This window comes from Mercurialis annua, linkage group LG6 (genome assembly GCF_937616625.2).
Source record: "Mercurialis annua linkage group LG6, ddMerAnnu1.2, whole genome shotgun sequence".
Lineage (NCBI taxonomy): Eukaryota > Viridiplantae > Streptophyta > Magnoliopsida > Malpighiales > Euphorbiaceae > Mercurialis > Mercurialis annua.
The window spans coordinates 335,955-357,400 of NC_065575.1; the positions used below are offsets into that span (position 1 = coordinate 335,955).

At 35.3% G+C, this 21,446-nt stretch overlaps 4 protein-coding genes across 4 annotated transcripts; 3 read left to right on the forward strand and 1 right to left on the reverse strand.

The window, feature by feature from the left end:
* Positions 1-1,730: 1,730 nt before the first annotated feature.
* Positions 1,731-10,881, forward strand: LOC126687364 (villin-1). The gene is made up of 23 exons (XM_050381911.2): positions 1,731-1,843; positions 1,923-1,997; positions 2,087-2,186; positions 2,267-2,335; positions 2,507-2,743; positions 3,106-3,283; positions 3,359-3,491; positions 3,884-4,049; positions 4,755-4,902; positions 5,027-5,115; positions 5,209-5,364; positions 5,865-5,933; positions 6,674-6,742; positions 6,874-7,011; positions 7,291-7,419; positions 7,834-7,981; positions 8,118-8,128; positions 8,469-8,609; positions 8,897-9,022; positions 9,131-9,193; positions 9,834-9,987; positions 10,235-10,377; positions 10,517-10,881. The coding sequence occupies exons 2-23, from the start codon at positions 1,942-1,944 to the stop codon at positions 10,628-10,630; spliced, it is 2,637 nt and encodes an 878-aa protein (XP_050237868.1). The 5' UTR covers positions 1,731-1,843; positions 1,923-1,941; the 3' UTR covers positions 10,631-10,881.
* Positions 10,882-11,670: 789 nt separating this feature from the next.
* Positions 11,671-14,783, forward strand: LOC126687365 (non-specific phospholipase C1). The gene is made up of 3 exons (XM_050381913.2): positions 11,671-12,918; positions 13,275-13,451; positions 14,332-14,783. The coding sequence occupies exons 1-3, from the start codon at positions 11,805-11,807 to the stop codon at positions 14,652-14,654; spliced, it is 1,614 nt and encodes a 537-aa protein (XP_050237870.1). The 5' UTR covers positions 11,671-11,804; the 3' UTR covers positions 14,655-14,783.
* A 356-nt stretch (positions 14,784-15,139) lies between these two features.
* Positions 15,140-16,976, forward strand: LOC126687366 (ammonium transporter 1 member 3). Its single transcript, XM_050381914.2, has one exon. The coding sequence runs from the start codon at positions 15,330-15,332 to the stop codon at positions 16,728-16,730; it is 1,401 nt and encodes a 466-aa protein (XP_050237871.1). The 5' UTR covers positions 15,140-15,329; the 3' UTR covers positions 16,731-16,976.
* LOC126687367 (E3 ubiquitin-protein ligase AIRP2) lies at positions 16,970-18,933 on the reverse strand. Its single transcript, XM_050381915.2, has 5 exons — positions 18,741-18,933; positions 18,481-18,631; positions 18,300-18,366; positions 17,905-18,139; positions 16,970-17,303 (listed from the first exon to the last, which is right to left on the reverse strand). The coding sequence occupies exons 1-5, from the start codon at positions 18,806-18,808 to the stop codon at positions 17,093-17,095; spliced, it is 732 nt and encodes a 243-aa protein (XP_050237872.1). The 5' UTR covers positions 18,809-18,933; the 3' UTR covers positions 16,970-17,092.
* Positions 18,934-21,446: the final 2,513 nt, after the last annotated feature.

Below are 21,446 nucleotides of genomic sequence, written 5' to 3' on the forward strand. Positions count from 1 at the left end.
ATTTTGATCTCAGTAAACGACGTCGACTATTGAAAGGAGATGAAAGGGGTGTTTGTTTAAGCTTTTCGGTGGAACTTTTTGCTTTTACTTTTCAAAAAGCTCCACCAAAGCGTTTAGTGGGATTTTATTAAAAGTTTTTTGAACCTCCAACTGCTGTTGTTTGAAAAACTCCATTTTGGAAGTTTTTGCCAACAACCGATAGCTGTTTCAATTTTTTTAATTATTTAGATAAAAGTACCCCTATTAAAATATATCGTTTTTTAATATATAAATTTATTTTAATTATTTTTAATACTCTAATTGTTTATAAATTATATAAAATTATTTTGTTTATATTAAAATAATTATAATTTAATATTTTTTTAAATAAATCATAAATTTATCAAAAAAAATATATAAATAAATTTAAATTAAATATTATTTCTTATAAAAATAATTATTAATATTATATAATATAATATATTTATAGTTCAATAAATAAAAGATTTAATTACTTAAAAAAATCCTAACTTGAACCTTTTTTCGTTTATACCCCGACCTTTAAAAAAGTCATTTGTACCCAATTTTGAGTTTTTTTAGGTTTCATCTCTACATAAAAGTACTAAAATTACCTCTTTTCATTTGCAAAAAAATTTAAGATAATCTTTCAGTTTATATTTATACTAATTAGACGTATGATATACTTTTTATTTAATTATTTCTAATTTTTTTTATTTTTTTATTTATTAAATTATCAATTATATTTTTGTACTGGGTAGAGATAAAAGCTAAAAATCTAAAATTGGCTACAAATGATTTTTTTAACAAGATCAGAGTATAAATGAAAAAAAAGGTAGAATTTTTTTAAATAATTAAATTTAAATAAAAATAGAAATTAAATTTATAAGAAACTAGGGGTGGGCATGGACCGGTTAACCGGTCCACGAGGGTAATATGTAAACCGGTACATAGCAGTTCGGTTTTTAAAATTAAAAACCTAAACCTAAAATTTTAAACGGTTAACCATTAAATCGGTTAACCATTTAAAATGGTTCGGTTTTTCGGTTTTATGGTTTTTAACCATGTAACCATTAAAAAAATTAGATATAAAAAAGATAAAATTTATAGATAAAATTTTAAATATAGTCTAATAATTAAACTTTAATTTTCATTCTATTTAATTATTAAAATATAAATTGTACTTATTCATATTTCAATTAGGTATATGCATATTTTATTAAGAAAAATAAAGTTCTTTCAATATATATATATACTTCTAAAATTAAAATATATTGATAAATAAAATATTTTTAAAATATTTTTTTGTTTAGAATTTTTATATGTGTAGATTATAAAATATATTTTATTATAGTAATATATATTATTTATAAACAGGTTAACCGGTTAATCGCGGTTTTTAAAATTTTAAAATCTAAACCTAAACCATTAACCACAAAAATCAAAAATCAAAATTTAAATCTAAACTCTTGAACCGGTTAATCATATTTTCCGGTTCAATTTTACGGTTTCGGATCAGTTTTACGATCTGACCGGTTTTTTTCCCACTCCTATAAGAAAGAGCTGATCCAAACAGTTTGGAAATCTGAAAAGAGCTGGTGATCCATTTGACCGGTCACAACTCAAAATACAAAAAGTTGATACTTTGTGGGTCCCATGCTTAGGTGGCCGGCAAAGGCCAGGAAAGCCATGTGCCATTTTCTCACTTCTCCTCTCTGTGTTTGCCTTTTGACTTTGCAAGTAACATTTAAACTTTGAATGCCTTCCGCTTTCTACTAGTTTTTGAACCTTAATAATTCTTACTCATTTCCCTTAATTTATTTATTTTGACTGCATAATTGAACTGGTAATAAACTTGCTTAATTACTTCTCCTCTTGTTTGTATTACATTTAGAGCATGATCTAACGTCAATTAGTATTGTCAGAAAATATACATGAGAGGCAATGGCTTTTGTCGCCAAAGATGTCGACCCCGCCTTCCTTGGCGCCGGAGCTAAACCGTATCCTTTTTCCTCTCATTTTTTTGTTTTAATTTAATAGAATGCTTTCTACTACTTGCTTTATTTTGTTTCCTTAAAGAATACTGAAGAGGTGTGGAGATCTGGTGTGTGCAGAATCTTCGATTGCTTCCGCTCCCGAAATCTTTGCACGGCAAATTTTATTCTGGGAATGCATTTGTTGTTCTCAATGTATCTTTAACTTTCCCTTCAATACTGCTGTTTTCTTTCATGAAGTTGCATCTTGATTCTTCTGTTTTGTTTATAAACAGACTGTTTTGCTAAAAAATGGACCTCCTCACCATGACATACATTACTGGATAGGCAATAATGCAACTCAGGTTTGCATTTTCAAGTCTTCCGCTCTTAGAATTTGGCTTTGATGAGTAGAATTCTTGATGATTATAGTAATTTGTAGTGTACACATGAGTTCATATGTGTTATAAGATAGCCAGAGTTATATGGGCCAGATATCGGCATTTATTTGTTTCCTGCATGCATTCTCATTTCAGGTGGATTCAGCTTTGGCATCAGATAAAGCCCTTGAATTAGATGCAGCTCTAGGGTCATGTACTGTTCAGTATAGGGAAGTGCAGGGCCAGGAAACTGTGAAATTTTTGTCATACTTCAAGCCTTGTGTTTTACCTACTGAAGGAGTATATTCGTCGCAGTCAGGGAAATTAAATGGCGATTCATACAAAGTCACTTTGCTAAGATGCAAGGGTGATCATGCTGTTTCTGTGAAAGAGGTAAGCTTTCACTTTCTTTCAAGGTTCTTATCTTTGACTTACAACTATCTAGCTTGACTTGCATCTTGATGTTCATTCGCTATCAACTTATCTAAGTCAATGTAAAGTTTGAGTTTGTATTTACTCATGGTAGTTTCTATCATGCACAAATGTGACTGATAGCTTATTGTGCAATATCCAACATTGGGCTCAATTCCATAAGCTAAGAAACTTTAACATGCACATATCATCCCAACCCCTCCACATCTTATCTTCATGCTGTGTATCTCTTCATTTTTAATGGAACATTTTGTGTGTTTTTAATCCTCTTAGCCTGGTTGGAGTTCAATGAGTGTGATTTTTAAGGCGTCTATCATGATCAGGTGCCTTTTTCTCGGTCGTCCTTGAACCACAATGATGTCTTCCTTCTAGATACTGCACCAAAAATATTTCTTTTCTGTGGGTGCAACTCGAGCATACAAGAAAGAGCTAAAGCTTTGGAGGTCGTTCAGTATATCAAGGAAAACAAACATGGGGGGAAATGTGATGTGGCAACTATAGGTTGGAGTCTCTCCCTATCTCTCTCTCTCTCTTCTCCAAAAAAAGGGAACTGGAGTTAACTGCTCTGCCTTGCAGAGGATGGGAAATTCGTTGGTGATTCAGATGTTGGTGAATTTTGGAGTTTGTTTGGCGGTTATGCTCCTATTCCAAAGGACTCGCCTTCTGGCATTGAGAAAGAAACTGAAAGTTCACCTGTACAATTATTCTGGTGAGTCTTGCCTTCTTTTCGACACATTTTCCCTTGTTTTGCACTTGTAACCATTCCTGGTCATGAAAATTCTTAAGAGTATGTTTAATCTTTTTGAAAGTCAAGCAAGCTCTTGTGATTACTAATTTGCCAGTCATCTATTGTAAAAGTCAGCTGGAGGCCTGAGGCATACAGAACAGTATTGTTTCTCAATATATATACTGATTTTATTTTCCTCAACTTGATGAAATTTATCTTTCTCTCTATGCATATATCAATGTTAATTCTTATTCCTATTCCATTGTTCTCTTTATGCATATATCTGTTTAAATTATTATTCCTATTCCATTGTTCTTTATGATAAATATAATGCTGTACTTTCTCAGAATTATTATTGATGGTCTTATCTACAGGATAACAACTCAGGGTAATCTATGTCCAAGTGAAAGTAATTCATTGAAGAAAGAAATGCTCAACTCAAATAAGTGTTATATGCTGGAATGTGGTTCTGAGATATCTGTATGGATGGGTAAAAATACTTCTATTACAGAACGGAAGACATCAATATCTGCTATTGAAGTATGACACTTTTTCTTCATCATCATAATCTTCTATTACTCTTTCCAAAGCATCTCACCCTGCTAGTTGACAAAGACAGATGGCTATATCTTTTGAGACTTTGTAATTCGTATATACTGTGGTCGCAATGTCTATTTTGGTCATATGGTTAGGATGGTATCCTAAAACTGACATGCTTTTTCAAATATTTAATAAATAGACTGCTTAATAGGTTTAATTTTATAGTCTCTGTTACGATTAGTGGAAACAGTAGTGAAGCCAATCCTGGGGGAAACAGGGTGAGAGAGGAGAGGCTCTGTGTGTCTGCAGAGTTCATGTGCAAATTATGATTATGGAGAAGCAAATTGACCACCATATTAATTTTACAAGGCAATGCGTAGTCTACCTGTCATAGCCTTAATGCCTTATGAAAGGAAGATTACAGTTGTGGTTTGTCATTGTAATTTAGTATTTCTAGTTCTCATTTCACTCAAAACCAAGTAAGCTTAAAACTACTCTGCACTTGGTATGATTATCATGCAACTCAAATTTTCAAGTCGTTGGACTTCCCAACAATGCGAGTCATAAAACAAATTAGGGAATGATGAAATCAAGGAGAACGTGTTATGCATATGTGTGATGTTGTAGCTGTAAATGAAACTTTGTTTATCCATAGTGATTCTCTAGGACATTGTTCCTAACCTTTAACGGACTAACATATTGCAGGAATTTTTGAGAAGTCAAGGCAGGTCCACTGCAACCCATTTAACTTTTCTAACTGAAGGATTAGAAACTCCTGTGTTCAGGTCATACTTCGAGAGTTGGCCACAAGTGGAACCCAAGTTATATGAAGAAGGTCGAGGAAAAGTAGCAGGTATGATTCTGCAGCAAAATTTGATGGGGAAATCACAAAACTAAATAGTTAGAAAGTACAGTGTTAGTATATTTTCTGATGCAAATAATTTTTTTATTTTCACTTGTACGTTTATGTTTCTCAGCAATGTTTAAGCGACAAGGTTATGATGTGAAGGAGCTTCCTAATGTTGAAGAATGTCCGCCTTATATAAATTTACATGGAAAACTAAAAGTAGTTTCTTACCTAATTCTGTCTTATTTTCAAGCTCTGCTGCAAATTAATATGATCTTAGTGTTTTAGTTTGATGCAATCTTATTATTCTAGGTTTGGCGGGTGAATGGTGATGAATTGATCCTTCTTTCTGCTCAAGAGCAGACAAAGCTTTTCAGTGGGGATTGCTATATTGTTCAATATGCATACGCTGGTGATGAAAGGGATGAAAATATATTTTATGCGTGGTTTGGTCTTGAAAGCGTAGAGGTCTGTAAGCTTCAAATGCTGCTCATATCTACATATATAAAAATGCTGTGGAAATTAATACTTGAATATCTTTTAACAGTATCATGTTGGCATTGTGAGCATGTAAGGATAGATGCTTTTATTTGAGATACCTAACTTGGGTCAAGAGCCGAGTAGCTACTGTTTTCTTTGATAAAGGGTCTTTCTTTAGTTTCAGCAAATTTATTGTTGCAATCAAGTTTTATTTTCTGTCTTAAAATATTCATAGGAAGGCCCGATAATGAAAACAAAGGGAAAAGAAAATGACATGATGGATAAGGAATTGGATGATTATTTTCTTGCTAATTATTTAAGATTAACTATACTTGCCGAGTCCAAAAGTGTTCTGCCGTTTTTTTTGTTAGTCTAATTCCTTTTAAACATGACTTCTCTGGACAAATTAAAAAATGTATATAACGTGGTTACTTGATTTACAACACACGTTTTGTGCTTATGTGCATATGATCTTTTCTTACTTCCAGGAAGACAGAATTGATGCCATCTCCCATATAAATGCTATTGCAGACTCAGCCAAGGGTGATCACGTTCTGGTTAGTTCTAGTTTGTCTATCTCTGGAACGCCTTTTGCAGTTTGATGTTAGAAATGTAAGCAAACTAAGCTGAATAAATATGTTACTATGAATAGTCAAGTAATAGTCATGTGTTGCTTTTAACATATGCTAGCATTCATTTAAATTAGCAGTCTTTATGTGCTTGATTTTGAAATAATGTTTTAAGCTGGAAGCAATAGGGTTAAAGTACTGGAAGCTGTCATCTTAAACATCAGCTCTACGTTCCATTTTGAAACTCATATTATTATAACTGTTTTGTAGTTTGGGGCATACATTAGGAGCATGGGTTAACAATGTATGTTTCGGGAACCGTCCCTAATTGCTTTTGGACCAGCTGTCTCTGTAGCTATCACTTTGTCTCTGGTTCACTAACATTGTTCTTAAAAATATGATTAGAAAAAATTACGTGTTATCTTAAAGTAAAATATTCAATGCCAATTGCAATTTGTAAACGGCTTCTTAGAGTACTGAATGATGTTATTTTGCCTGCTGAATTCATGTTTAATTTCCCCGCAAATAAAGCATTTCCTCTGTTCTCAATATTTTCGTAAAGACTTGAGGCAATTTGCAAAGCTTCAGAAAATCCTCTAGGTGGTTATATCAAATTTTAGCATAAACTTTTTAAGTCAATACATTGTATATTCCTATACATCAACTTGAAGTTCCTGCATGCTCAAGCAATTATTTTCTTTGGTTTTGTTGTAATATTCTGGGTTCAGGCTCGAGTTTTTCAGGACAATGAGCCACTTCAACTATTATTGATTTTCCAGACTCTCATTGTTTTCAAGGTCTGTTCTGGCTAAATAACCTATAATTTTATGTATTTATCTTATTCTATTTTTTTCCTGTATCAAATTCTTGTTTCCTCTCTTAGTTATGCACTGACCGGTGCAATACTTTGTTCTTCCATTTCTCATAGGGAGGTTTAAGTAAACGGTATAAGAGGTTCATATCAGAAAATGCTTATGTGGATGAAACTTATGATGAAGGAAAGATAGCACTCTTTCGAGTTCAAGGGACAAGTCAAAATAGCATGCAAGCCATCCAAGTTGATCAAGTAATTTTATGGGTGGATCCAAATTATACTTCACTTTAGCACTCTATTTTTAAAGGATGTTCTATAGTCTTATAACACAAAGTTTGGGCAATTAATCCAGGCTACTAATTTTTCCTGAAAATCTTGCTTAATTTAGTTCTTATCAAGCATGAAACTGAAATTCTTCAATTCTTATGATTCAATCATTTAGAATCATGGTTCTTTCTTTTTCAATCTGTATTTCTGATAATGGACACGTGACACGTCCTTATAAATTCTATTGATCTGGAACTGGTGCAGGTATCAGGCTCTCTGAATTCCTCCTATTGTTACATCTTGCAAACTAGAACGTGTCTGTTTACTTGGATGGGGAATTTGTCATCTACAGTTGACCATGAGCTTGTTGATAGAATGCTGGGATTGATAAATGTAGGCAATCTTGTGCTCTAAACTTGGGACTTATTGCTTTTTATTTTTGTTTTTTATTTGCTATATCGATCTGTTACTTGAATTTGCTGCATAAATTTGAACCTCCAATCATCTTATTATTTGCAGTAGAATATATGTTATCATTAACAGTTTAATATCTTACATAAAAAGTTGACTAGAAACAAGTTAGGTCCCCTTAAGCTACTGGAAGAATTTTTAAAAGTTTTGCCCGTTAGCCTAAATGTTGTACTTTTCTTCTTTCCTGCATATGATTCAGTTGTTTACTTTTAAAAGAAATTAAGCAGTTGCCTCACAGTTGTAGGCAGGATTTTAATTTTTTTTATTATAAGTATCTCTCTCTACTCGGTCACCGCCCCTTATCAAAAAGAAAATTATTATGGATGATATTTGCAGCCAACATTGCAACCTATGTCAGTGCGGGAGGGGAGTGAACCTGATATATTTTGGGAGGCGCTTGGTGGAAAAACAGAGTATCCAAAGGAAAAGGAGTTAAAACAACATATTGAAGATCCACATTTATTCACACTTATGGTTACAAATGGTAGGGAATTTTTAACATTTTTCCTCTCAAAATATGGTCTGCTCTGCTTGGTTCTGAATTATCCCAGGTGTAAGTTATTATCAAATCATATCTAATGGTTAACAATGGCTCACTGGCTGCTTGGATATCATTTCAGATGATTTCAAGGTACACCAACTAAAGTACGTTTCCACATGCATGCTTGCTTGTATTTAAAACTCGGTGCATAGTCATGACGTATAGCATAAGCCTTGTATTTGTATATGACGATTTTGGAGTCCTTAATTTGACAGTGAAGGCTTCCCATGTTATGAAATGCACTTAACTTTCACATTCATGTATATTTTTGTTTAATTTAAAGATCAGAGTTCTGTCCAAAAACATACTTTGCTGTTATATATAAGAAGTTAACTACCAGCAATTACTCTAAAGTGGTGCATTAGGGTGTAATTCCTTACACTGTTTTTATACTCAAGGCTCACTTGTTTTTCTTATGTTATATTTTCAGTTTAAAGAGATATACAGCTTTACTCAGGATGATTTAACTACTGAAGATGTCTTGATACTCAATTGTTCTGAAGAAGTATATTTTTGGATTGGATGCCATTCAAATGTTAAATCAAACCAACAAGCCCTTACTCTTGGCCAGGTAAATTTTTATTTTCAAGATTTATCTTAGCAATATAATTTAAATTTCTTCTTATGAACATTATTATCCATGCCTGAAGATCTGTTAAGTAGCTTCTCTATAATCTATTAGGGACCGACATGTATATTTTTGATAATTATCCTGAAATGTATATTATCCTATCCAACTAATCAAATGGCACGAGGGATTTTCATGCTTTAAGATAATTGTCCACTGTAGAATAGAATAATTGCAGACTAATTTAGCTTCTGGAAGACTTGGATCCTTATAGCATTCATCACTTGCAGAGATTCATTGAGACAGTCCATCTGGTCGAAGGACTACCTTTAAAGGCTCCTGTTTATGTTGTTACAGAAGGGCAGGAACCTGCATTTTTCACCCGCTTCTTTGAATGGGATTCTTCAAAGGCAAATGTATGATGACCAGTTTATAATTTTTCTTGTGATTGTAAAAATGCATTTTGTTGTTTGTTCAGTATAACATTTGAATCTCTGGTTTAACTCACTTGCGTGAACTTGTAGATGCATGGAAACTCATTTGAAAGGAAGCTTGCCATTCTGAAAGGAAACAAGCAAAATCTGGAAGTGAGTGACTCGGGCAACAGTTCCTGTTTTATAAGATATATGTTCTGCTTTAGTTTATTCCCCCCCCCCCCCCCCCCCCCCCCCCCCCCCCCGTCTTATTAAATTGAGAACCTTCCTTCTTTGATAATCAGCGCCTGACTATAACTATGTAGAACTTAAGCTAAGTAGCCAGAGATATTGGTCCAACCGTTGTTGCAAATGAACATTAGTAGTTCTCAGGCCGGAGTGAAATTAGATTATCTATGTTTCACATTGTTGATTGACAATGCATTTAAGTGATTTTCTTTTGAGCCATATCTTATACCCAATTTTACTATCAAAGCACTGATGGTTGATAATATTTAATTAGGCTGTTTTGACAGCATTCTGAATGCTGAATTGCCTATTTAGAAAAATGGGCTTATATCACTGTGCGAATCAATTGTACTGGTACTTTCTGAGCCAAAATTCAGACACAGTTGCACATAAACTAGATGGTTTAGTTGTTAGAGATGATCCAGGCAAATGTTTTATGATAACGTGGAGGAAGATCAATCTTTGTAGGGGTCAACTTCTACACTTGTTCTTTATGCTTATGTCATGAAGTGCAACAAAACATCACTTATTAATGCTTCACAGTTCACATTAACATGTTCTGCAGGTTCCTATACGAAGCTCAAGGAAAATATCATCTAGGGAGGCTACTCCAGATGGTTTAAAAAACAGTGGTTCAGCCAACCGCCACATTTCAAGCCCAACTCCAATTGCTAGGAAGCTCTTTTTTTCTTCTCCTTCTGACGGAAGTGCTGGAAATGGTAGAATCTTTAATTTGTTATCAACTCAGAAAAGGACCAACAAAATATTATATTATAGTTCGCATAAAGTGAATGATTTTCAAATGGCACTGTGTATTTAGATTGCCTTATTTTCTTTGAAGAGTCTCGAATTAAAGTGTGAACCGCTGAAAGACTTTTTCTTCTGAATGGTTGCGCGAAAGCAATATGTAAGAGTTATTGCATTTTAAGTTTTCTGTTTAATAATGAAATATTGTTGCTCCTACAGAAGAGACAAGCTCTCTCAACAATGTGAATTCAGCTGAGGATGATGATAGTACCTGGAGTGTAAACTCAATAATCTATCCGTATTTGCGATTAAAAGTGGATTCAAGTGATCCGGCGACAGACATAGATGTGAGGAAAAGAGAGGTATGCTTTTGGCTTCACTCATTTGGCATAACATTACTGTAGTTTTTTCATTTATGTAGCTGTTAGCCTTTGTCAATGATGCTAGTATCAACTTCAGCTAAACTTGCTTGACTGATAAAAAAATCTGATTATCTTCTAGGCTTACTTGAGTGCGGAAGAGTTCGAAGAGAAGTTTGGAATGGGACGGAAGGGTTTCTATAAGCTCCCGAAATGGCGGCAGAACAAGCTCAAGTTGTCCTTGAATCTGTTTTAAGCAGCTCCATGATAATGTATGCCAAGGACCACAGAAGAGAAGGGTGTTGTTAAGTAACATTACCAGGATATTTTGTGTTCAATACAGAATAGCAGTAGCATTGTTTGCATAAGCCTTCTCCACGACAACATTTTGTTGGACTTTTTCTCAATCCCCACCATTTTTAAATGATAAATTTTGGTTGACGGATCTTCCAATGGATTTAATTGGCAGGCAGACACATAAATTAATTATTGATTTGAATTTTGTAAGGTGGAGAGTCCTTTTCAGTGCGCTCAACCTTAACCACGACTTTTCTTCTTTGTATTATTAATTTTTTTATTTTTTTTTGGTAAGCCCATCCGGTTTCCAAGGCTTCGCCCTGACTAATCCGGATCCGACCCGCGTCGCGCACCTGGCATGGTGGGTGAGTCTGCCAGTGGGAATTTTCTGCATTCACAAGGACTCGAACCCGAAACCTTGCTTAAGCGATACCAAGCCGCTTACCACTTGGACCAACTCCCATTGGTTTTGTATTATTAATTTAATATGGAGAAATGGACACAAATTTGTTTCTATATTATTTTTATAATATTTTAGGTTTATTTTTTTATTTTTATTCTGTTATCCAATAAATTAGTATAATTAGTCTGACTATGATAAAAATTTTAATTTTCAATTTAAAATATAATACAATACAAATAATATTTTAAAATAAAGCAGGAAAAAATAATAGCTCAATTAAAATTGAAGTTTGTTGTTGTGATCGTTAAATTTAGAAATATTTAATGAATCAAAATATAATTTTTATAAATTTAAATTAACAAAAACTTTCAAATTTTCAAATATAAAACTTTTACTTTCAAATCCCTTTTTGAAAAATTGAAAAGTTGGCCTAATTGCAATGAATTGAAAGAAGATGATTTTAATAGAAGATGATTTTAATAAAAAAAATCACTGTTTTACTTGCAACTTTTACTGGGCAAATCATTAACAAAAAATCCAGAAACATCTCTAACCTTAATAATTAATTTTAAAGTAAACTATAGATTTGATTTTTCTTTCTTCTTTTTCATTCTCACACTCAATTCACCATTTTTGGTACATTCCATTTTCCTTTCTCCTTCTATTTCCAAATCTTTCTCTTACTTTTATACCACTCTATCCCGGACTTTCTTTTCCCTGTCGCCGGAAAATGGACGTCCGGCGTCTACCCATCTTCACTTTGCTCTTATTTCTTTACTTAATAGTTTCTGTCAACTCCTTCAACTTAGATGATTTGCAAACAAGGCATAGAACCCAAATCAAAGGACCCATCAAAACCATTGTAGTCGTCGTCATGGAAAATCGTTCCTTTGACCATGTTCTTGGCTGGCTCAAATCTACCCGACCCGAAATCGACGGTCTCACCGGACAAGAACACAATCGCATCTCCGTCTCCGACCCTAACTCCGACAAAGTCTACGTCTCCGATGACGCTCACTTCATCGAGTGGGACCCGGGTCACTCATTTCAAGCCATCCGAGAACAGATTTTCGGGTCGGATGATGATACCAAATCTAACCAACCGCTAATGAACGGTTTCGCCCAGGTCGCAGAGTCCATGAGTGAAAACAAATCAAGCATCGTGATGAGCGGGTTTAAACCGAGCAAGTTACCGGTTTACACGGCTTTAGCCAACGAGTTTGCAGTTTTCGACCGGTGGTTTGCCTCGGTTCCGGCTTCGACTCAACCGAACCGGTTTTATGTTCACTCAGCGACGTCGCACGGAGCGATGAGCAACGTCCGCACAGATCTAATCCATGGGTTCCCACAAAAAACGATATTCGACTCATTAGACGAAAATGACCTTACGTTTGGAATATATTACCAGAACATCCCTGCCACTCTCTTTTTTAAGTCCCTCAGAAAACTGAAGCACCTCTTGAAGTTTCATGATTATGCACTTAAATTCAAAAAGCATGCAAGCTTAGGGAAGTTGCCTAATTATGTGGTGGTGGAGCAACGTTATTTCGACGTGGAGCTGTTTCCGGCGAATGATGATCATCCATCACATGACGTGGCGATGGGGCAGAAGTTTGTGAAGGAGGTGTATGAGACGCTGAGGGCTAGTCCGCAGTGGAAGGAAATGGCTGTGTTGATCACGTATGATGAGCACGGCGGGTTTTATGATCACGTGCCTACACCCGTAACAGGTGTGCCTAGTCCTGATGGAATTGTTGGACCCGACCCTTATTATTTTGGGTTTGATCGGTTGGGTGTTAGGGTTCCTACTCTTTTGATTTCTCCTTGGATTGACAAGGCCACTGGTGAGTTTGTTATTTGCCTGTTTTTTTAGTAATTGAGTTTAGTGTTGGATTGTGAAAGCGTTGATAGGACAAAAAGAACGGAACTTTTGATTAAAGTCATTAAAATTGATGTGCTTTCTTGTATGATACTGTACAACAATAATGACCCTTCATTAGTATTGCATATGGAATTAGACTGCCCACTTTTTGGCTGATTAAGGATTTTACTTGTTTGTTTCTGGTTAAAGTTAAGAGATTTTTCCTTGTCTTGTGCTGTGCTAGAGTGTATGTCTTATGAATTGAGAACAGCCATCAATCTTAATTTCATATCTTAGTCATGTTCTCTAACCAGTTGATTGATTGATTTTTTTGCCCAGTGATTCATAAGCCTGCTGGGCCAACGCCACATTCACAGTTCGAGCATTCTTCCATTCCTGCTACTGTAAAGAAGCTTTTTAACCTGAAGTCTAACTTCCTTACAAAAAGAGATGCGTGGGCTGGTACTTTTGAGGATTATTTTTATATTCGTGACACTCCTCGTGACGACTGTCCAGGTTTGTCTCTATCCCTTCCCTTTGATCATCAACTTTGTCTTCCCTCTTATCATTATTATACTTGGTATTTTTTGTTGTTGTTGTTGTCATGGTCTATCCACTTCATTCTGTTGAAGCTCTGCACTAGATACCCAGAATGTGATTGCATCTATTCTTCATTTAAGTGGGAAGTCCTAATGTATTTGGCTTAACCCCTCACTTGTGGGCTTTAAAAACTTAGTGGGAGTCGGTAGTATAAAGAGAACTTGTCAAGCTGGTATTAGCTGACTTCAGCTGTTTGGTATTAAAATTTGTTGAGTTGAATCATTGAATACAACTGATTTTGCACAAAGATAGACTCTCTAGTCTAGTGTCAAGAAATTATTGAGAGAATTGCAATCTTTTCTGCACATGAAAGAAAAGCCAAGTTGCCTTTTTTTTTCGGCTCCCTTGCTCCCTAGCTGTTATGAGATGGTATCAAACAACTGATGAATATACTGTGTCTGTCTGTCTCGCATTCTTTTCAAAGACAAATAAAAACTAGTTTGTAGGCGATTTGTTCCTTTCTTACTGTAGGCAATTTGTTGCTCTCTAGAAATGTATATGTAGAAGGTATCCAAGAGACCTCTAACTTATATGAACTTTAAACTGAATTATATCATATACCTGTTTGCACTTGTCCACTTTCGGCATTATAGGAAACTGCAGATTTACACAAATGGCCTGTATGCATGTTCCTCAGGCATATACCTAAATGGTAGAGAGACATATATAGTTCAAACCTGAAAACCCGAGTTCATACCTCCCCAGCTCCCCTCCCCATTGTAAAAAAAATAAAAATATTCTAGACCTCTTATCCTGTATTTATGGTCTGAAATTGATGTTTTAAATTTGGATACAGAAACCCTGCCAGAGGTACAGATGTCATTGAGGCCAAGGGGACCGGTAGAAGATATGCCACTATCCGAGTTTCAAGTAGAAATGATCCAGCTTGCGTCACAGCTCAATGGAGACCATGTCCTAAATACTTATCCAGATATCGGGAAAAGCATGACAGTTGGGGAAGCCAATAGATATGCTGAGGATGCAGTTAGGAGATTTTTGGAAGCAGGGAAGGCCGGTCTTAGAGCTGGAGCTAATGAATCTGCAATTGTTACTATGAGACCTTCCCTTACTAGCCGAATTCCCGTATCAAACCATCATAACTACGTCAAAACCTACTAGTTACACGTCAAATAGTCCATTGTAACGTAAATATATAGTATGTAAATATTTTAGAACTTTGTGATTATGTGTATTATTTGTGAGTAATGTTGAGATTATAGCAAACTAAATAAAAACATGTTTGTCCAATTTGTCCTAAAAAATGATCAAGATAAGTCTGTCTAACCACTAAACTGAAGCAACTAGCCGAAAATCTTTATTAACAACCAAGCTGGGAAGCTGAAGCTGTTGGCTTCTTAAATCTTTGGATGCCTACATGTATTTTATATTAATATAATAGGGGAGGAACTGAATTTAACTTGCGTCAAATTACTACGGGAATTTGACGGGATAGAAAATTAGATTTATGACTCACAGACGGGATGGAAAATTAAATTTATGGCTCACAAATTGAAGTAATCGAGTTATTATGTTATTATCAGTAGGTAATGCATGTTTTAATCTAACTGCTAAGCTGAACAGCAGTAATGAAGCATTATTACAAAGGAAAACAAGCCGGTTTTAATCTTATCCATTTTGGTTTAAGTCATTGAAGCAAAATGCACTGCTAGTCATTAATCAACAACTAGACAAGTGGGCACGGCTACAGCAGCAACCACCACTCAACGTATTAACATTTGCATTTGTTCATGCAATCTCCCCCGTCTTCTACTACCACCAACCATCTACTAAGCTATGGAGGTCTCATGGGAACGAAGTGTTACAGACTCTATCAACACCATTTACCTACTCTTCTCAGCTTACTTGGTGTTTGTCATGCAACTTGGGTTCGCCATGTTATGCGCCGGTTCTGTCAGGGCCAAGAATGCCATGAACATTATGCTTACTAACGTTGTCGATGCTGTTGTTGGCAGCATTTCTTATTACCTTTTCGGCTTCGCTTTTGCATTTGGTGATGCCTCAAACACTAATCCTTTTATTGGTACTTCTTTCTTTGCTCTCCATCATATTCCCAATTCTTCTTATGACTACACTTTTTTCCTTTACCAATGGGCTTTTGCTATTGCTGTTGCTGGAATCACCAGCGGCTCCATTGCTGAGCGAACCCAATTCAGCGCCTACCTCGTTTTCTCATTTTTCCTTACCGGCTTTGTTTATCCTGTCGTGGCTCACTGGGTTTGGTCGTCTACCGGCTGGCTCAGTCCAAACTCGACTCACTTGTTATTTGGATCGGGTGCTATTGATTTTGCTGGCAGCGGCGTGGTACATTTGGTGGGCGCCATTGCCGGGTTTTGGGGCGCTCTCATAGAAGGCCCTCGAGTAGGCCGGTTTGATGCATTTGGAAAACCTGTGCCTATGCGTGGGCATAATGCAACTTTAGTAGTACTCGGAACATTCCTGTTGTGGTTTGGATGGTTTGGGTTTAATCCTGGTTCATTTGATAAGATTCTTGTACCCTACCCCAACACAGCCGACCAAGGTAACTGGACCGCTGTTGGCAGAACTGCAGTGACAACTACATTGGCAGGTTCGACAGCCGGAATTGTAACTCTATTCGGCCGGAGATTACTAGTGGGGCATTGGGATGCATTAGATGTTTGCAATGGAGTGCTTGGTGGGTTTGTTGCAATAACATCAGGATGTTCAGTTGTTGAGCCATGGGCTGCAATCGTGTGCGGGTTCTGCGCTGCTTGGATACTGATCGGGTTAAATATGGTGGCGTTGAAATTGCAATTTGATGACCCATTGGAGGCAACTCAATTGCATGGTGGGTGTGGTGCATGGGGTTTGATATTCACAGGGTTGTTCGCCAAAGAGGAGTTTGTGAGTCAGGCTTATGAATCAGGTGCAAGTGGTTCGGTGAGACCTTATGGCATTTTATTAGGTGGGGGTTGGGGTCTGATAGGATCGCAACTGGTTGAACTCTGTGTGATTGTGTGCTGGGTCAGTTTGACAATGGGACCACTCTTCTACATGCTTCACAAGCTTAGCATACTGAGGATCACTATTGACGAAGAAGTTGCAGGTCTTGACATATCTAGCCATGGAGGTTATGCGTACATTGCTCATCCAGAAGAAAACCACTCCCACTTTTACTCCGACTATGTTCGTCTTCAAGCTCAAGATCATTCATAGGCTCTCTTTCATTTTATATTTGTTTTGTGATCTAGTAAACTTAAGGCGTGTTTGGTTTAGCAGTTGTCAGCGGTTGGATTTCATCTAACAGCTCACAACAGGAACAGCTAAACCACACAGGTCATACATGTATATCTATCTAGCGGCTCATTCACTTTCCAGTACGTAAACATGTGTATATTTCATAGAAATCATTCTTAACGTTCTTTGCTATGTCGATGAAAGTCAGAACAACATCATTTTCAAGCTACGATCCACCCATTTATTTTAAAAGCCATTTACATTTTCAAATATCCTTCAGAATATGTACATTTGTTGATTATCATATATTAAAAGTTCCCAGTTCCAGCACCAGAAAAATGTCACTTAACATGAGAATTAATTGGAATGATCATATGATCGGGGACAATAAGAGGCAACTTACTAATGTACATGTAAAGCCTCTTACAATTGTCTCTCCAAATTAAGGATAAATCAACACTATCAGACTTATCTGTATAAATCCAAAGGTCACCAGAATTTACCCTTTTAAGACTATCTCGGCAAAAGGGACAAGATTGAGACCTCTCACGCCTGCACCAAAATTACACATCATCAGGTTACAATCAATATGAATGGAGGGAGGGAGTAAGCCTAAAAATCACTAAGTACAAGTATGCGACAGCTAGAAAATTCTGATGTAATATACCAGTTAACAATACTTAATTCTTATGCTATGAGTCTGGCCAAACAACTTAGTCTAGAATGGTTTCTTCTATATGATAAGATTGAAAAAATTGCACAGGGAAATAAATTGATCATGACCTACAGAGCCCTGTAAGTTACGTTTATTGAAAAGCAATACAATTATGCAACAAGTTCAGTTCGCTTTCTACCAGTTCTGGTCCAGCCGTCTCAGCCAGTGAAACTTGCTATGAGGATTAGATAAGCCCAGGGCTCTCCCTTATGTCAAAAAATCACCCTAATAATGAGATGATAGACCAACTTCAATGGTCAGACAGACACTAAGGAAGATGGGTTTCACTTTGATTCGTAGCAATGGTAATATGAGGTAAGCAGAAAAAGACATAAAAGGCTCATCAATCCTGATAGCACTTGGATTCCTGGCGTTGGCTAAATGAAGAAAACAGCATACACAATTGAATAGCAGAGATAAGAGACATAAAAAGCTTACCAGTCCCGGTAGCAGTTCAAACACAAAGAATGGTTGCAATTAGGCAATATAACCTGGCTGTTAATCTCCAAGCAAATGCCACACTCCTCTTCTCTTTCGATGTCGACTTCAGAGAGTTTCTCTCTATCCAAATCATCCTTTCTTTTATATTTGATATTGCAAATATCTTTTTGTTTCCTGTCTTCCAAATCGGTAACTCCACTTTGAAGTTGCAAAAGAGAAGGAAATATAACCCCTGTTCATAGAAATCCAAACATGAACGTGCAATAGCAAACATAAGCTTTTAACTTCACAAATTAAGCAAATTGCGTTTAAATTTTAATTGGGTTCCCAAAAAGAATATGAGAAAGTTACAAATATAAGTAAAAACTGAACCCTATAAGAAAGTGACTCACCATAAAATTCTCTAAGACTAGATTTCCTTTCATAGACAGACATGGTTGTGTTTCCATCGACATAATTCTGCACCAATGACCACATTGTCACACCCAACAAGAAGCTGTAAATTAATACTACAATGTGGAAGGTGAGAAAGAGTGGAATAAAAATAAAAGGTTAAAATGTGAAATGACATACGAAATAGATAAGAATTCTAAGTAAACCAAGAGCACCCGCAAGATTACAGTCGGTCCACTGAAGGAGGAAAAGCAAAAATTGGGCGGCAGAAGTGTAGGATAATCTCATCTGTAAAAGAGCCCCGTCGGTGTCCCTTGGGCATTGTAAGGCGCTGAGTGAAAAGCATAGGGATCAGCTAACAGCCTTAAATTATACTATCAGCATATAGAAATGTTAAACAAATTGTCACAAGAAAAAATGAGAGAGAGAGAATTAGATACAGCGTGTTGGCGAAGTGGATGTCAGCTTCAAGAGCTTTCAGAGAATCCTTAAATGACAATTTTCCCATCAGCGTTGGATCAATTGAGTATGATTCAATGAAGATTCAAAAAGCGATGGAATTAGGGTAAATGGTTGTTGATGATGATGATGATGATGATCTTTCAAAACAAAACAACAAACCGTATTCCTCCCTCCAAAACCTTATAAACCACCTCCACCACTCTAAGCCTTCACTTCTGTCAAATTACAACTCTACCCCGCCTGCACCTTATTTTATTAATCATGTATAGTTATAAAATTTGCATAATATCTCTATAAATTATTATTTAAATTCTAAATTATTATTTAAATTCTAAATTATTATTTAAATATTGAACATAATTATAATTGTTTAATTCCAACTTAATGTATACTAAGAACAAGTAGAATTAAATAATAAGAATATTTCAATAGAGAATAAAATAATTTATAATTTATATTTAATAAAAATGATAATTTATTTTAAAACAATTAATGGTGAGTTAGTAATTACTACAAATTTAATACACTTATTATAAAATAAAATAAAATATGCGAGGAGGGTATTTTTGGGAGAAAAAGCAAATAAATAAGAGTGGGACTACTGGCGGCGCAATCATGAGATAAACACAAATATCGGTGGCGCTGCCCGCCGGTTGTTTGCAAAAACAGCGGCTCACCTATCATGCACCACTTAATATCACATTCACTGTTATTTTGATCTAATGGATAATGTTTTTATTTAAGGTATGATTGAATTCTTTAATTAGATTATACAGCTAATGGTAGGGGTGTTCAAAATATTTGTCAACGCGATTTTCGTTTAACTTTGAAAAACTAACAAATTCAAATTGATATCAAAATCAAACAAAAAAATCAAATTGATAAATCACATATTTCTTATCTATTAGTTGCTGAGTGTTTATCCCACACAACGGATGTGCCACGTTATTTTTTACAACAAGTCAATAATTATTTGTGATATGAAATTTTTATTTATTACTTATTTTTTTATAATTAAACATTTACATATGGCTAACGTCTCATTGGTTTATTGCACGAATGACGTGGCACAACTGTTGCGTTGTATAATTATTCATTAGTGCTGAAGTAACTTTTATTGTATTTGGTTCAATAAATTTGATATCTTAAAAAAATTACTTTTTTTTGTTTAGAATAACAAAAAATCATTAATAATATTAATAGCATATCCTAAATTTAGCACAAAATATAACATTACATTGGAGTTGCATTTTAACAATTAATGCTAAATTATGGCGTTAGCATTCCATTTTAACATTGCATTGGAGATGCTCTAAAGCAGTTATATTTATGAGATACTTACAAAAGTAATAATAACACATTGATAATATGAAATGGAACAGACATCTTGCGCAAGAACATGTGCAACCTGATTCGCATATCGTCTCACGAAAATAAATAACATAATAAATAACTGTTTTTATAATCTCAAACAATCCTAAACTATCTGAGTCAATAAGACCCGGATTTTGAATCTCCAAAACCGCCTCCGTAGCATCCGATTTAATAATAACCTTGTTGAAGTTCTTAAGCCAACTTAAAACTTCTCAAATGCCTAACGTCTCTACTGTTGTTGGCGAGTAACTCCCCTGTAATTTTTAAGTGTCTCGCTTGAACAACTAACCCCTTCCAATCTCTCAATACCAACGCATATCCCTCCGTTATCGAAAAAAAATTGCATCCCCATTCGCCTTTAGCCAGCCTTCAGAAGGAGATTCCTACCGATATCTACCATCTTCCTTCAATAAACCTACCAGCTTCAATTGTTTTGTCGAAACTCGAGCAATTCTACAGCTAGCAAGTTGAGAACATGCTTGAGAAAAAATAGAATCCGACAACTTCGCCTTCTTACTCCATACCACATTATTTTTATTATGCCAAAGGTTTTGGCAGATCAATGCCAAATCTTCATCATTTAGCTCCAAAAAACTAGTCAAACACCCAATTTATAAAGCTTCTTATGGACACCTATTTTTTGATAACTAAATATTTATTTTTGGTAATCATTCCCATAGACGACGTCAAATAACGTGTTTTGGAATGTTGAATGTGATTTGATGAGCGTGTATATCCGGATGTTGTTGGTTTATGACACGAATCACGGATCTACAAGTACGACAAAACAAATGGTCGACTTGGGTTTTTAGGTCAAAAGTCCACTCTGACATTTAAGTCACTAAGGATAACAAAGTACTCCCTCCGTCCCGTTTAAGAAGTCCCATATTCTATTTTGGGATCCCATTTAAAAAGTCCCATTACTATTTTTAGAATACTTTTCCATTGAATACCCCATTTTACCCTTGTTTTAGTTATCTTAAAAGAGTTTTATGGAAAATTCCACTATCATTAATAGGGGCAAAACATGAAAAAACATGAAAAGACAAGAATAATTAATGTTTTCTTAATCTGTGTGTAAGTCAAATGGGACGGAGTGAGTAATTAAAATAATAAAAATGGTGATTAAAACACACCATATGAGGAGTGACATTGTCACCTTTTTATAGGCTATTTTATCGAGATGATTGTTTACTTAGCGATGGAATTGTACTGAAGGTATAATTACATGCATGAGTATAAATATAAAATTAGTATAAAATATTTAAATTTATTTCAAAATGTAATAATCAACTTTCAACTACTTAAAT